The sequence below is a fragment of the Sinocyclocheilus anshuiensis genome, unplaced genomic scaffold, assembly GCF_001515605.1.
Source record: "Sinocyclocheilus anshuiensis isolate Anshui unplaced genomic scaffold, SAMN03320099.WGS_v1.1 scaffold1326, whole genome shotgun sequence".
In the NCBI taxonomy this organism is placed as follows: Eukaryota; Metazoa; Chordata; class Actinopteri; order Cypriniformes; family Cyprinidae; genus Sinocyclocheilus; species Sinocyclocheilus anshuiensis.
The window spans coordinates 136,074-152,205 of NW_015554159.1; the positions used below are offsets into that span (position 1 = coordinate 136,074).

Below are 16,132 nucleotides of genomic sequence, written 5' to 3' on the forward strand. Positions count from 1 at the left end.
CAAAATCGTGGGGGGGGGGGGGGATTGGATGTGTATTTTCTGAAGGTCTTAAAACATCTGCAAAGTTTAGTTCCCTTACTAGAAACGATGCATTTTTTAGACGTTTTTCTGTATCTTTTCCAGGTTCAAATCGTACCTGAATGCGTTCTGGATGGAATCACAGTCATCATGCACATGTTTATATATCCTGTATTGCAGATTCAGTTCTAGTAACAGTGCTGAGGAGCTGCTGCTAATTAAATGCTGCTTGATGAGGACTGACACCGGCGTCTGAGAAAGAGGAGTCATTTTTCCTCATTAGGATTCTTACTAGAAACGGTAACCATGGTAACCATAGTCTCCACCAAAATACCATAGTAACTGCACTTACTGCTGTCATCCGAAACCAAAGGGAGCAGATCACATTTAATTTGATGATTTTGGCCAAGGCTGCGGTGATTTGTTTAATAAGGTGTCATTTCAGCTCAACATTTGTGCCGACTGAATATCATCTTGTCTCATGAAATGTAGCTTTTCAATCCATAAACGCTGGTTTGAAGTGTCTTTACATCCTTCACTGAGAGAGAGAGGGAAACGATGCTTCTGTCCTTGTCTTTTCTCTCTTTCTCTCTGTTTCTGACTGAAGGAGCTGATGGAGCTTTTCATCAAAACTCTTCTCTGAAGAGTAGCTTCTTGCATTTGTAGGCATCACATTTAGCCTTATTTATGTCATAAAGTCTTCAAATACAGTATTTAATGAAGGGAGTTCAGTATTTCACTGAAGGGAAGTGAATTTATGAACAACATAATGACTAAAATGTTGAAGTTTCACATGAAATCTCATTGAAAGTTGTTAAATTTGCCTTGATTTTTTGGCATATAAACATCCTTCAGGTTTCAAATCTTAAAACGTCCTCCTCAGTGCATTTATTTCACATTTATTAAATGCTGTTATTTTGCATTTATTTAATGAAATTGTGAACATTTACTGATAGAAAGCCAGAGTGAGGGTTGAAACTAATATTTTTTGCTAATGTATTCGTGCCAAAAATTATAAGTGAACCTCAAGGAACAAATTGAAATAATAATAAATCCATGTCGTGATCTCTTTAAGCGCTCCATCTCTGGACTTGCGTATGAGGTTCAAATACTTCAAATAGGTTCCCATTTCAAACTTTAGAAGCCACCGAGAGAGTGATAAATGATAAAGCTTCTCAACAGTGCATGCGTGTGTGTGAGAGAGTGAATGAGTGAGTGAGTGTGTGTGTGTGTGTGTGTGTGAGTGAGTGAGTGTGTGTGTGTGTGTGTGTGTGTGTGTGAGAGAGAGTGAGTGTGTGTGTGTGAATGAGTGACTGTGTGTGTGTCTGTGTGTGTGTGTGTGTGAGTGCGTGCGTGCGTGCGTGCGTGTGTGAGTGAGTGAGTGAGTGAGTGTGTGTGAGAGATATATTTTATTTCAGTTTTTCATGTTTTTGTGTGGTTTTACTTTCCGTTAATGATAATAACGCTCCTCTGAGATCCTCTGGTCAGCGTCTGCAGGGTTTCACAAGCTGTTTCTCATCACGACGCTGGTCGCTGATTCAACAGAGTCTCATAAGAATCTGCTCAGGGATTCTCTAAACATGCAAACAGATGTTGATAAGCGTGAAATGATCTGTGGAGTGGAAATGTTCTCCGGTGGGCCGGGTTTATACGGCTCTTTCCCTGGCGTGCCGCTTTATCTCACAGCTTCAGCGTGACTCAGTCAGAGCTCGGTTAGGCCTCGATCCGCTCACTCGACAGCCTTTGACCGAAGCGAGCAGGTGGAACGACAGCCAGCATTGTTATGATGTTTCCCAGAGCAGTGACGGAAATATCAGCTCAGAACAGCATGAAGCACATTCAGCTGGAAGCGGTCTTTCAGCAGCCGACAGCTGACCTTTAGCACACCGTCTAATGTGTGTTCAAGCACAATCACAGGTGTTCATTATGAATATTTAACCACGAAAACAGCCAGCAGGAGCTTAATGCTCTCATTTGGAGGAGATAAATGTGAAGGTAATTAGATTGTTGTTAGTGTATGTTAAAGAACAGGGTCGTTCTGTGTTGTGCCTCATATATTTACAATGAGAGTTAAAGGAACAGTTCAGCCAAAAATGTAAATGTGCTCAGCATAAGGCTATTCGAGATCAGGATGAGTTTGTTTCTTCATCAGGTTTGTAGAAATGTAGCATTGCATCAGTGTCTCAGCAATGGATGCTCTGCAGTGAATGGGTGCCGTCAGAATGAGAGTCCAAACAGCTGATAAAAACATCACAATAATCCACAAGTAATCCACAGCACTCCAGTCCATCAGTTAACATCTGGAGAAGACAAAAGCTGAAACAAATCCAGCATTAACACGTTTTTAAGTCCATAATCCATAATAACGCTTCCATAAGAGATGACAGGAGATGCACTTTTTCACTGGAGGAAGCGTTATTATGGATTATGGACTTAAAAATGTCTTAATGCTGGATGTGTTTCAGCTTTTGTCTTCTCCAGACGTTTCTGAATGTTCCCTGAATGTTCAAAACGTTCAAAAATAAGACAACGTCAACTCGCGCGTAAGATTTATTTGACCCCATCTCAATATGAAATCTGGTAAAACCTTAAGAAATTTCTCTCAAAAGCTAAAACAGTGAAATACCTAATATTATTTAGAATAATTCCAAATTATGTTAATGTTTTTCTATTATACTATTATAGTTTTTGTCAATATTTTTAATTGTTAATTTTATTTAAGTTAAAGTTTTAGTTTTGTGTGTGTGGGTGTGTGTTTTTATGTCATTATTAGTTTTTTTTTAATACATCTACATAGTTTTCTAAAACTACTTATTTTAGCGCTTAAACTAAATGAAAATGAGAAATGTCACCTTGGCAACTTTTAATCTTTATTTCAAGTAATTAAAATGTTTTATGGTTTCAATTTTAGTTTAAAGTTACCCTAAAAGAAAATGAGAAATGTTGCATTGGCAGCTAGCTGAAATTAAAAAAGTTTTAATTTGTTAATTTATTACATTTTATTTTAGTTAAAGTTTATTTCAAATAATAAAAATGTTTTTATAGTTTTAATTTTAGCTTATTTACTTTTAGTTATTTTAGTACTTCAGCTTATATAAAAATGAGAAATGTTGCCTTGGCAACTAGCTGAAATTAATTTAAGATAAGTTTAGCATTTTTAAGATTTTTTTAAAAACATTTTTATTGGGAAAAAAACATGGAAGATAAGAATGTTTCTTATCTTGCAGGGTAGGTGATTTGGTCAAATTTATTTATATGTATTTATATCGTCTGTGGAAGGCATAGGACCATAAAATGTTCATCCAATCAAAATGTTCGGTCCGAACATTATGATAGGCTGCCTGTCAAAATATGTATTTGCATACCTCTGCACACCCTGTTTACACAGAGATGATACGTTCTACCTTTAAGTTATGAAAAATTATTTCTGAATGTTCCCTGAACATTCAAAACGTTTCGTTTTTAAATGTTTTTATTTTGTTTTTTTCTTGGTTATATAAATATTAAGGTAACATTCCATTTTCTAAACGTAATAGGATGGTTACCTTTGAATGTTCTTTTGAAACAAGTAGATAAAATGTCAGTCCAACTAAATGATTCAGGAAAAAAATCCATGGTTGAGGTATAAATAATGTTTTTGTGCTAAGCTTGTAAGAACATTTTTAAAGACCATATAGCTTTGAACAAATGCTCTATTAACGTTACTGGACTAACGTTTGAGAGAACCTTGTCAGGATGCCAGAAATCCTGAGAATGTTCCCTGTTAGCTTTTGTGGATTATTGTGATGTTTTTATCAGCTGTTTGGACTCTCATTCTGATGGCACCCATTCACTGCAGAGCATCCATTGCTGAGACACTGATGCAGTGCTACATTTCTCCAAACCTGATGAAGAAACAAACTCATCCTGATCTCGGATGGACTGAGAGTGAGCACATTTTCATTCGTGCATGTACTCTTCCTTTAGTGATGTGATGCATTATGTGCTGCTTCCTTTCCTTTTCCCTGCAGAATGATGCTCTAGCAGCAAGAAAACGGATTTGTTGTCAAAGCAGAATAAGGTCTTGTTTTCAGGTTTCTGCTGGTTAATGTGCTTCTGTTGTTGTTGAATGATCAGATCTGGGAGGGTTATATTTGGGCTGTTTGTCTGAGTTATCGGTGCCGGCGGGCAGGTTTGTATTGGAGCTGTCTGCTGTGAACCGCCGATCGAGTCACTGCTGGATCAAAGCGGATGCAATTAGGGAGTGTTTTAGAGTGTTTTCCGTCTGGATGTGTGGGGTGAAACGCTGCTGTTCTCTTATGAGCTCCAAGGCTTTTCTAAAGTTCAGGAAAACAACGTTTATACTGGATGCTTCGGAGGCCATTTCAACTGGATTAGTTTGTTTGCTTGTTTCATTTGGACGGCTAGATGACTTGATTGTTGCCTCTGGACTCCCACAGCAGCCGTCTGACAGAATCAGAGGGTACTTGTTTCATTTCACCTGAATGAGACATCTGGAGTATGTTTTAGAAGAACAGGCATTTTAAAACTCAGTAAAATAAGAGTTACTCCAATTAATGATAAAACATGCGTGGCAACTGATTATTAGACAGTTTGTCTTTCATTGGTTTTATCCAACTAACATTTTTTTGGTTAGTTTCTGGTTCTCAGAACGTTCCAAGGACAGACATGCTAACATTCTCTTTTGGAAAGTTTTATTTACCTAAATAGAACGTTCCCCTAATGTTTCCAGAATATTTGTAATTGATTCCCCCAAAAAATGACAAAATGGGAACCATATGGGATTGTTAGGAGAACGTTCTGAGATGGTGCACTCAAGTCATGTTCGGATGGAAAGCTGGTAGCTTCTTTACTCCCAGAGTTTCCAAGTTGGGGTGTGTGTCAGAGAGAATTTGCATTTAAATTTGCAATAAAACTAGCTGCATGTACAAAATATGATAGTATTGTACAATTACTATATAACGATTCAATTTACAGCACCTTCATAAGTTGGATAAAAGCATAAAAAAGCAAAAACAGACCCGATGCACGTTGTTTTTTGATGAGTTTTTTGTAGAAACATCGCCTACATCGCCTTTCAATTATTATCAATTACATTAATAATAGCATCAAAGGAACAAACAACAACAAAAAAAGAAAGAAGGGAAAGAACAAAAACTACAGGGAATAACTCAGAAGAAATTTCCATAAGAAAAGGATTCAAAAATTCTATACATACATCCTTTTTGCTTTTTTATTTCTTAGATATTTTAAGGCTTCAATGTAATGCGTACTTTTGAACGAATTATTTGAATGAAAGATTTGATGACTTGCTTGTTGTGTTCCTGAGCAAATCCTTTTTTTGGAACGAGTCGGTTGCATGAAAGATTCAATGACTCACTGGTTTTGTTCCTGAATGAATCCGCTCTTTAGTAGGAATCGCCTGAATGAATTATTCAAAAGACGGTCACTTGGCGCCACCTACCGGTGTAACTATGTAACCGTCATGGAGAATCACTGTAGAATCTAGTAAAAATGTCCTGTAGTTACTGTGACGTCTCAGTCAGTGTTTTGACATGTTTTTGAGGGGCTTTTATTATGTAATTTTGTCTGGCATTATGGGTGTTGTCTGTAATTTTGTCAAATCCGAATCTAGATTCTAAACTGTCTCTAAACTTTTAAACTGAGTTTTGAAGTATTTCATATTGTGAATCTGTTTTTACACTGATTCATTCATTGGATATCTGCTCATGCAAGCTCATAATAATTAGAGAAAAATAAAAACATTATTGCTATTTATTATGTATTATTTATTTAATATTATATACTAAAACTATTATATATTATAATGTTTTTATTATTAATGTCTGTGAATTTGTAGAAGAAACTAAATAGTGACATATGCATTTGCAGTGATGAAAGATATTAGCGAGTCCATGTGACCCGTCTGCTGCCTGAGTCCTGACTGTGTTTTGACCTTTATCTCTGTCTCACATCACACACACTCTTGATTATCATTTAATGAGCTTTTAATGCAGATTCTGTACACGTGAAGCGCCTCTGACCCGTGACATTTTGTGCCGGTCGAAGCGAGCGTGTTATTAATAGGACGTGGGTCTGAGATGATGCATATATTCTCGTTAGCGTGGCCTGTGCCGTCTTTCTCATTGCATGTTCATCTGTGTGTGTTTCAGGTGTGCATCGTGCAGAAGCGGGACACGGAGAAGATGTACGCCATGAAGTACATGAACAAGCAGCAGTGCATCGAGCGGGACGAGGTCCGGAACGTCTTTAGAGAGCTTGAGATCCTTCAGGAGATCGAACATGTGTTTTTAGTAAACCTCTGGTGACTATCCTGTGCTTCTCTCTTGTCTTCTGCATGTGCATGATGATGGGTTTTTCCATCATTTTTTTTCTTCTTAATTTTTACATACATGCAACTCCAAGGAATAGTTCACCCAAAAATGCTGGAAAAGTCCAAGATGTAGATGGGATTTGGAGAAATGTAGCATTGCATCAGTGTCTCAGCAATGGATGCTCTGCAGTGAATGGGTGCCGTCAGAATGAGAGTCCAAACAGCTGATAAAAACATCACAATAATCCACAAGTAATCCACAGCACTCCAGTCCACCAGTTAACATCTAGAGAAGACAAAAGCTTTAAAGTCTTAGACTGTTTAGAGCTGTTTAAACGCTGCTTGATCTGTGCAGATTTCTCTCCTGATTCAGACCAGAACACTTTTTCACTGGAGGAAGCGTTATTATGGATTATGGACTCGTATTTGAGTTAAAAATGTCTTAATGCTGGATTTGTTTCAGCTTTTGTCTTCTCCAGATGTTAACTGATGGACTGGAGTGCTGTGGATTACTTGTGGATTATTGTGATGTTTTTATCAGCTGTTTGGACTCTCATTCTGACGGCACCCATTCACTGCAGAGCATCCGTTGCAATGCTACATTGCACATTTTCATTTAGTGGTGAACTATTGCTTTGAGTAGGATAGATGCAATTACTGAGAAACACCGGTGAACTGACATCTGCTCTTTTTTGCATTAGTGGCCTCAGGGGAAAAAACTGAATGAAAAATGCACAACATGACGCCTGTAAACACTGTTAAACTCTCTTAATCTGTTTAATGTGGCAGCTCGACCTGAAACGAGATCATTCCAGTAATCGCACATATCTGATTGTCTGACGTCACAGGAACTCATATTTGAGTCATGAGTAATAGACAAGTTTATCATCATCATCTTCTTCTTCCTTTTTATCGATTAAACTTCATCTCTCGTCTCAGTCACCTCCATTTCCAGCCAAACGGTCTGTATATGAATTGCATATAAAATGTCCATCTATTTGGATTACACAGTTTTAACATAAACAAACTAATAAACTAAACGTGATTTGTATTTGTCAGTCATGCATAAATGAAACCGGTCAGGTTTTTATGTAATAGTACTAATAAACTGAATGCGTTTTAAATGCACGATAACCAGGTTTATATATTTATCATCAGTAAATCCAATTTGTTTCAGTCTCATGTGCTTTAAATATTGAATATTGCTTGTTCCACAGTTGTCATGTTTTAACCATCTTCATACTTTTTAACTGAATAAATGTAATTGTTTTCACAATGAACAGATTTATGCTGATTCTAAGTAATTTGAATAAATGCATTTTGAAAATGATTATTTAAATAAAATGTAATAGATGCAAGTAGTTGATAATAAACTATGACATGACTCTTTGTGTATGACTGACAAATATGCATCACATTAAGTTTATCAGTTTATGTTCATCTAAATGGATAAAAAAAAATTGTTTTAACTTTTTATTTAACAAATTCTTCTTAAGAATTTTCTCTTCTTTTCTCCTAAGATTAAACGTAAGAATCTGAGTTCTTGAAAAGAATGTACAGGTGCATCTCAATAAATTAGAATGTCGTGGAGAAGTTAATTTATTTCAGTAATTCAACTCAAATTGTGAAACTTGTGTATTAAATAAATTCAATGCACACAGACTGAAGTAGTTTAAGTCTTTGGTTCTTTTAATTCTGATGATTTTGGCTCACATTTAACAAAAACCCACCAATTCACTATCTCAACAAATTAGAATATGGTGACATGCCAATCAGCTAATCAACTCAAAACACCTGCAAAGGTTTCCTGAGCCTTCAAAATGGTCTCTCAGTTTGGTTCACTAGGCTACACAATCATGGGGAAGACTGCTGATCTGACAGTTGTCCAGAAGACAATCATTGACACCCTTCACAAGGAGGGTAAGCCACAAACATTCATTGCCAAAGAAGCTGGCTGTTCACAGAGTGCTGTATCCAAGCATGTTAACAGAAAGTTGAGTGGAAGGAAAAAGTGTGCATGACATTCTAATTTATTGAGATGCACCTGTACTTAAAAATCGTCACAAATAACTTCTTATAACTTGTCTTAAAACCCCAAAAGCAAGATGATTAATTAATTAAACGGGTTGTTTCAAATTACTTTTTGTCTAACATGTTGTTTAATAAATAAATGCATTTATTTATTTATTAACTGTGTAATTTAAATGCATAGAATTTTTTTATGCAATGCAAAGGTCACAGATTCGATTCCCAGGGAATGCATGAAGTGATAAAGTCTAAACCTTGAATGCAATGTACTGTAAGTGGCTTTGGATAAAAGCATCTGCCAAATGCATGAATGTAAATTCAGTAGAAAGTCATTCTGTAATGATGATTTCAGCTCGTGTCTGTGAGCGTCCGCTGCATCTGAGCATCAGAATGCTTTACTTTTCTGTAGATAATTGAACCTGGAAGAGAAAAACCACTCTGAATTGCTCCTGATCAGCCGTCTTCAAAAGCCAAAGCTGTACAGAACGAAAAATGCAGAGAATGAACAATGCGTCTCGCTCTCTCTCCCACGCTCTCTTCCAGTGTCTATCTGTTAAACAATGGCTCTCTTTCTCTCCGCTCATGATGGAGGCGCTTCATCAGGAGAGCATATGCACACAGCGTCTCGTGGTTTATAAATAATACCTGTCGTTTAGTGCTCAAGTGGCCCATATGGGTGGAAGCATCAGAGCCGCATCCACCTGTCTGGATCCACAGCTGTGCACCTGACAGAAACCACACCGTGTGGAGAAATAAACTTCATCAGAGAGAGAATCAAAAATCAAAGCATCTGCCTGCTTTTCGTTCCTGATCACTGCCAACCCGAGAGCATGGAAGCTCTTCTCCAGCACTGAATAAAAATGAAATTTGGACTTTTTATCATGCAATTCTGACTTTTTTTTCTCAGAATTGCATGATAGAAACTTGCAATTCTGAGAAGAAAGTCTATCCAGCCTGCAGTTCTGACATGCAATAATGAGTTTACATCGTGCAATTCTGAGAAAAAAAGTCAGAACTGCTAGATGTAAACTCAAAATCGCCATAAAAACAGTAGTGTGTGATAAAAAAAAGTAAATTACCTTTTTTTTCTATTTAGTGTTGGAAACAGTCTTTCATAAGAGAGGGATAGAGACGGAGAGACAGATAGAGAGACTGAGAATTTTTTAATTTTTTACACTGTATTAATTGCAATTCTATTTTTTTTTTAAATGTAACTACATTCACACATTCTCCAAAACAACAAACAAAAACAAGCCTCAAAAACAAAAAACTTTACAAAAGAATAATTAAATGTTTTTCTTCATCAACTGTTCATCAACCAAATTTGATTAAAAGCCAGTAAATTATTTGTGATTCTATAAAAAGAAAACTAATTCTTGCCGTTATTAGGGCTTTTAATGTTAGTTCAGAATCCGCGGAACATTCACCTTTTATTGTCTGTTTTCTTTTTAATCATATTGCCAACTTAGCTTCACCCTCTATAAAGTTGATCAAAGAAATCTTATTCCTCTTTGCAGCAACATATTTAAGAGCAAATGTAACACTGACTGTGCTGAACACTTCTCCTAGTGTCCTGAGATAAGGGTCTTAATCTAAAACAGTGCAAAAAAAGATACGGGTTTTTCTGAGAGTCTGTCAGTCATGTTAGTCTGGTTGTGTCTAGAGCGGAAGAGTCGTTGGATTCACAACACAAGAAAACACAAGACGTTTGCTGGATTCCCTCGGATTCCCTCCATCCTCCCTGTTTGAGGACAGTCTCGTCTGTGATTCATTCTGTGATGGACGCTCGCAGTGTTTGCTGTCTGTGGTGTGATTTGAATAGTGTTTCTCTGACAGACGCGCTCAGATCAGAATGAATTGGATTTGGTTGTGTCTTCTATAAGCACAAACTAGATTTGCTGTAGCTTGCTGGAAGTGCCCAGCATCAGGACTACATCACTGTGTGTGTGTGTGAGTGTGTGAATGTGTGTGTGTGCGTGTGTGCGTTTGTACAGGTTTATATATCCTGGTGGGGACTTAAACCTGACTACACACAGACTCATGGGGACTCGTGTCACGGTGGGGACCTAAATTGTGGTCCCCATGGGTACAAAAGCTTATAAATCATACAAAATTAAGTTTTTTGAAAATCTAAAAATGCAGAAAGTTTCCTGTGAGGGGTAGGGTTGGTGTAGGGCAATAGAATATACGGTCTGTACAGTAGAAAAACCATTACGCCTATGGAGAGTCCCCACAAGGATAGCTGACCATTGAACACTGAAGTATGTGAAGTAGAGAAGGACAGTTTGACATTGACAACTTCATCTCAACACAGTGTATATATAATGATTGTTTTGAAGCAGAGAGGATTTTCTCTTTTCTCTCAGAAGCAGCTTTCATGTGTCTCTCCTGAAAACACTGAGCTTTGAAAAGCCGCGTCTCTGTAAGTCAGAGGAGCTTGTGCTGTAGGCTGGGAAATAAAGAGGGCTTCCTCCTCCTCATAGGAAGCACAGAGTCTCTTTAAGCCTTTAGAATGTCACGTCTGCAGAAAGTCGTAATTACTGTATCCATTCACCCGCTCTGAGTCATGAAGCAGCAGGAGAACGGCTCCGTCACATAAACACACACACACACACCGTCTGTAAAACACAATGAACACCTCCATCAGGTCAGACCTGAGTGAACGAACATCACATAAACAATCATCTGACTGATGAATCACACACCAGATCTCACTTATGACGCAATATCAAATCCTCAAATGGTCTGAGCTGCTGTCTTTATTTCAATTTCATTTTAAAACATTTATTGGAATAATTTATTTTAGTTAGTTAATAAGTTATTTTAGTATCATTGAGATACTATTATATTTTTTATTAATCATTTTTATATTTTCAGTGTTCATTTAAATTTTACTTAAAATTTTAGTAATTTTTTAAATTGTGTTTGTCACTTTTATTATATTTTATATAATATATAACACTATTTATTTCTTTAAACATGTCTCTGTATTTTTTATACATTTTTATTTCTGTTTTATTTATTTTAGTACATAAAAATGAGAAATGTTGTGTTGGCATCTAAATGAAACGAGTATGTTTTTTTTTTTACATATTTTATTTTATTTCTGAATAAAATGTTTATTTTTTAAATTATTAATATTTTTTAATTTGGCTGTTTTTGTCACTTTTATTAGCTTTTTTTAAATATGTCAAAATAGTTTTCATTTATTTTATTTCATTTAGTTTAATACATCAAGATAAATGAAAATGAGAAATGTTGGCAACTAGCTGCAATAAAGTTTGTTTTCTGTATTTTATTTCAGTTGACGTATATTTTTATATTTAAAATAATGAAAGAAAGAAAAATAAATGTACAATATAACAATAACAAATCAAATGTAAAACTAGTATTAAAGTAAGGTTCTTGGTATTGATTAAAAATAAAATATATATATATATATAAAATACACATTAGACATTATGAAGACCAAAAATACTTTAAAGGGGTCAAGAACTGAGAAAACAAAATTCCCTTGATTTTTTTTTTTACATATAAAAGGTAATTGTCCTATAAAAACATCCTGTAAGTTTCAGAACTCAAAACTCTCTTGTTAGTCTAAAAACAGCTTATATTGAAGGCAGTCTGCCAAAATGACAACTTGTGGAATGTTCTACTCTATGATGTAATAGTGTGGATAAGCACCGCCTCCGCAGAAAAAGATGCGTCAGAAAGTGAATGCCTCAACATCACTGCCTGTTTAGCCCCGCCCACCGATCCTACAGCACTGCCTGTTTAGCCCCGCCCACCGATTTTACTTCGCTGACTGTTTAGCCCCGCCCACCGATTCTACATCGCTGACTGTTTAGCCCCGCCCACCGATTCTACATTGCTGACTGTTTAGCCCCGCCCACCGATCCTACAGCACTGCCTGTTTAGCCCCGCCCACCGATCCTACAGCACTGCCTGTTTAGCCCCGCCCACCGATCCTACAGACTTTATTTTTAATGAAGATCCAGACCGCGTCAGTAACAACTTGGTTCTTTGTTCACTTCATTTTACCGTGGATTCATTTACAAACAAGGCATAATTCGACACAGGATTTTCAGAAAGTTTGAAATTAAAAGACGATGTTGTGCAACTATATTGGATCCGACAGTAATGTCACAACACACAAGTGTGAATAACTGTTTTTATTATGTGCTCACTATTGCTTTGTCTGTTAGACAGATCGTTTGATATGCATTGAGTTATTTATGCGTTTTTAACCTAAATCACAGCAGCGTGCATCTGTGAGGAATGAATGTATACACAACTGTTAGCCAATCACAGCAGTGGGCGTTTACAATCCTCCACGCCTATTCAAACAGAGCGTTCTGATGAGGGGGTCAAAAACAGCACAGAAAATAGCCTATTACTTCTAAATTATGATGTTTTTTAAGTAAAAAGCTTGATAACATTATAAGTGGAGCTCAGAGAACAGTACAAAATAAAAAATAAAGACAGTTCATGCCCCCTTTTATATGTGAAGAGTTTATTTGCAAAAACAGATAACTCCGTTTTTTTTTTTTTAATTTTCAAAAATCATGTTTTTTATTATGTTATCATGTTTTCATTGTGTTAGTTAGCTGTATTTTTAGTTATTTTTAACCCAAATGCAGTTTGATTGAGATTAATTGGAATGCACAATGAAAAAAACATGATTTTTGAAAATGGTTATCAGTTTAAGAGTTATCTGTTTTTGCAAATGAACTCTTCATGTGTTTTCATAAGCTTTAATCATTTATTAACTTATTATTCATCTTTTTCCTTTCTCTTTCTGCATCACTTAGTGTGGGCTATTGAATAATGTTAACCAATAGCCAATAGCAAAACCAATAGCCAACTATTTTTAGCAAACTCGCAGTCACATTCAGTCTGGCTCCATCCTGGTATGTAAACATCCAATCAATTCCTAATCAGTAGATACAATCAAATTTTCTGTTTAGCCCCGCCCACCGATTCTACATCACTTTTATCAAAATAATAATACAAATTCTAATATAAATAATGAGTGCCTTCCTTCTGATCCCAACGTTAGGAAAGAGTGAATGGACTTTATTTTTAATGAAGATCCAGACCGCGTCAGTAAGAACTCGGCCTTTTGTTCACTTCATTTTACCACAGATTTGTTTACAAACAAGGCACAATTCGACTCAGGATTTTCAAAAAGATTGAAACTAGAAGTCGATGCTGTGCAAACTACAGGTGCAACAGAAAATAGCCTATTACTTCTAAATTATGATGTTTTTTAAGTAAAAAGCTTGATAACATTATAAGTGGAGCTCAGAGAACAGTACAAAATAAAAAATAAAGACAGTTCATGCCCCCTTTTATATGTGAAGAGTTTATTTGCAAAAACAGATAACTCCGTTTTTTTTAATTTTCAAAAATCATGTTTTTTATTATGTTATGATGTTTTTATTGTGTTTTATTCTGTTAGTTAGCTGTATTTGTTAGTTATTTTTTAACCTAATCAAAATAACCCGACTGCAGTTTGATTGAGATTAATAGGAATGCACAATGAAAAAACATGATTTTTTTAAAATTGTTAAAAATGAGTTACTTGTTTTTTCAAATGAACTCTTCATGTGTACATGGGTGTCTATGGTTTAGATCAGTTGGTTTCAGCTGGAAAATTAATTTTTCTGCAATTAATGAGTAACTTATTTCTGCATTTGATCCATCTTTATATAATATCTATATTAGGGAAACATCTAAGATGAAGTTGAAACTGCAGTAAAATAAAACTGAGAGCTGACGGTTCACCCCAAAATGATCAATCTCTCATGATCTACTCTCATCTTTCTTCTGTGGGAAATATTTTGAAGAACTTTGGGAACCAAGCAACATTGGACCCCATTGACTTTCACTGTGGACAAAGGCATTTTTCAAAATATTTCTTTTGTGTTGCAGTTTTGGGTGAATTATCCCTTCCTTGACTTTCCTTTCCTCAGGTTTTGCTAAAGACGTTCGACTCCTTATTTTCTCCTTGATCTCTTCACGTGGAGACACTTGATCCCGTCCAGCATCTCTGTGATAGAACTTTCCTCAACTTCTCAGCTCATGAAACTTGTGAAGTTCATTCAGGACGTTCCTTATGAAGGCACCTTGTGAAATAAGGCCAGTGGAGAGGCGTTGGCTGCGGGACATTCAGGAGAAATACTCTGAGGAACCGAGTGTGTGTGTGTGTGTGTGTGTGTGTGTGAGTGTGAGTGTGTGTGTCGCTCGAGTCGCTCGTGAAGCGCAGACAAGCGCTCCGTTCTATCTGGGACACTGCGAATTTTTTGAGGAAATGTTGTACTCCCTCTGTTTTCCTCTTCATGTGTTCCTCTCTCTCTCTTTCTCTCTGCATCCCTCGTCTCATTTGTCATCATGGCCTGATTATTTCAGCCTCTCGGACTGTTTCCAGTCTGCTAACCTTCCTCCTCGCGCTCCTGCTGTGGTGTGAGAACGAATAAAGGTCTGGCTCAGAATGGCTCCTGTTCTCGTACTAACATGCTGCAGTTTTAACCCACTTCTCAACTATTGTCCTGTATAGGCTTTATCACCTGTCCCTGTGTAAAACTTAAAGGAACAGTTGAGACAAAACTGAAAATGTGTTCACCCTCAGGCCATCTCAGATGTAGATGAGTTTGTTTCTTCATCAAAACAGCTCTAAACTAATATGTGGCTGGATTTTGATGTGAGAGACAACAGCAGATGCACTTTTTCACTGGAGGAAGTGTTATTATAGATTATGGACTTGTATTTTAGTTAAAAACGTCTTAATGATGGATTTGTTTCTTACAAATATGCAGCTTTTGGCTTCTCAAGAAGTTAATTGATGGGGGAGGGATAAAAAAGCCACACTGGGTTTGACCATTTAGATTGTAATGTATTCCAAAATATATTATTGTAAACTTTGGTTCTCATGTGGTTCACAAAACTGATTTGATTGCTAAAAACAAAAATCAGAGTTTTTTGATTTTTCACAGGTGTTTCACCCATATTTTGAAGTGTGCATTGCATTGCGTTTTGTTTCAGGAAAGCTAAAGGAAATGTTTGTAAATGTAAATGTAAAGAACAGATCCTGGCAGAAAATTTGCAGTACCTTCTCTGTTTTTCCACAGTTTTGCATTTTTTTGCTTACAGTGTAAAAACTCACTCGTCTGTGTGTTTGTGTGTGTTCCAGCAGGTTTTTGGGAAAAACAAACAAACATATTTTTCTTAATTCACACAAAAATTATCATTCTGTCATCATTTACTCCCCTCTTGCCTTCTTTAGCAACACAAAAGAAGATATTTTGAGAAATGTCTGGGGTTTTTATACCAGTTTTGTTTCCAGCATTCTTCGAAATATCTTCTTTTCCAGAATTCAGTCACTCGTACGGGTATCGACTGACGTGAGGATGAATAAAAGATGATTTGTATGTGAAGCGCTCTCTTTAATCGGACTGATCTGCGGTTCTCAGACTTCACGAGTCTGACATCCTCACACGTCCCTCGTCTCTCCGCTGACCCTGTGATCTCTAATATGAGTGTGATGCTGTCTTTGTCAGAGTGAATGGAGAGCGGCCAGATCTATAATAGATGTGGTGATGACTGGCTCTCAGACCTGCGGCCTCTTACAGACGGGAAATGAGCTCTGAAGTGCTCACACACACACACACACACACACACACACACACTCACACACACACACACACACACACACACACACTCACACACACACACACACACACACACACACAC

The 16,132-nt window shown here is 36.6% G+C and overlaps 1 protein-coding gene across 1 annotated transcript in view; it reads left to right on the forward strand.

The window, feature by feature from the left end:
• LOC107670801 (serine/threonine-protein kinase 32C-like) overlaps positions 1-16,132 on the forward strand; it is a 99,353-nt gene that overhangs the window by 53,607 nt on the left and 29,614 nt on the right. Inside the window, exon 3 of the mRNA XM_016463567.1 lies at positions 6,192-6,343. Coding sequence (XP_016319053.1) covers positions 6,192-6,343 — 152 coding nt within the window. The remainder of the gene's footprint in view (positions 1-6,191; positions 6,344-16,132) is intronic.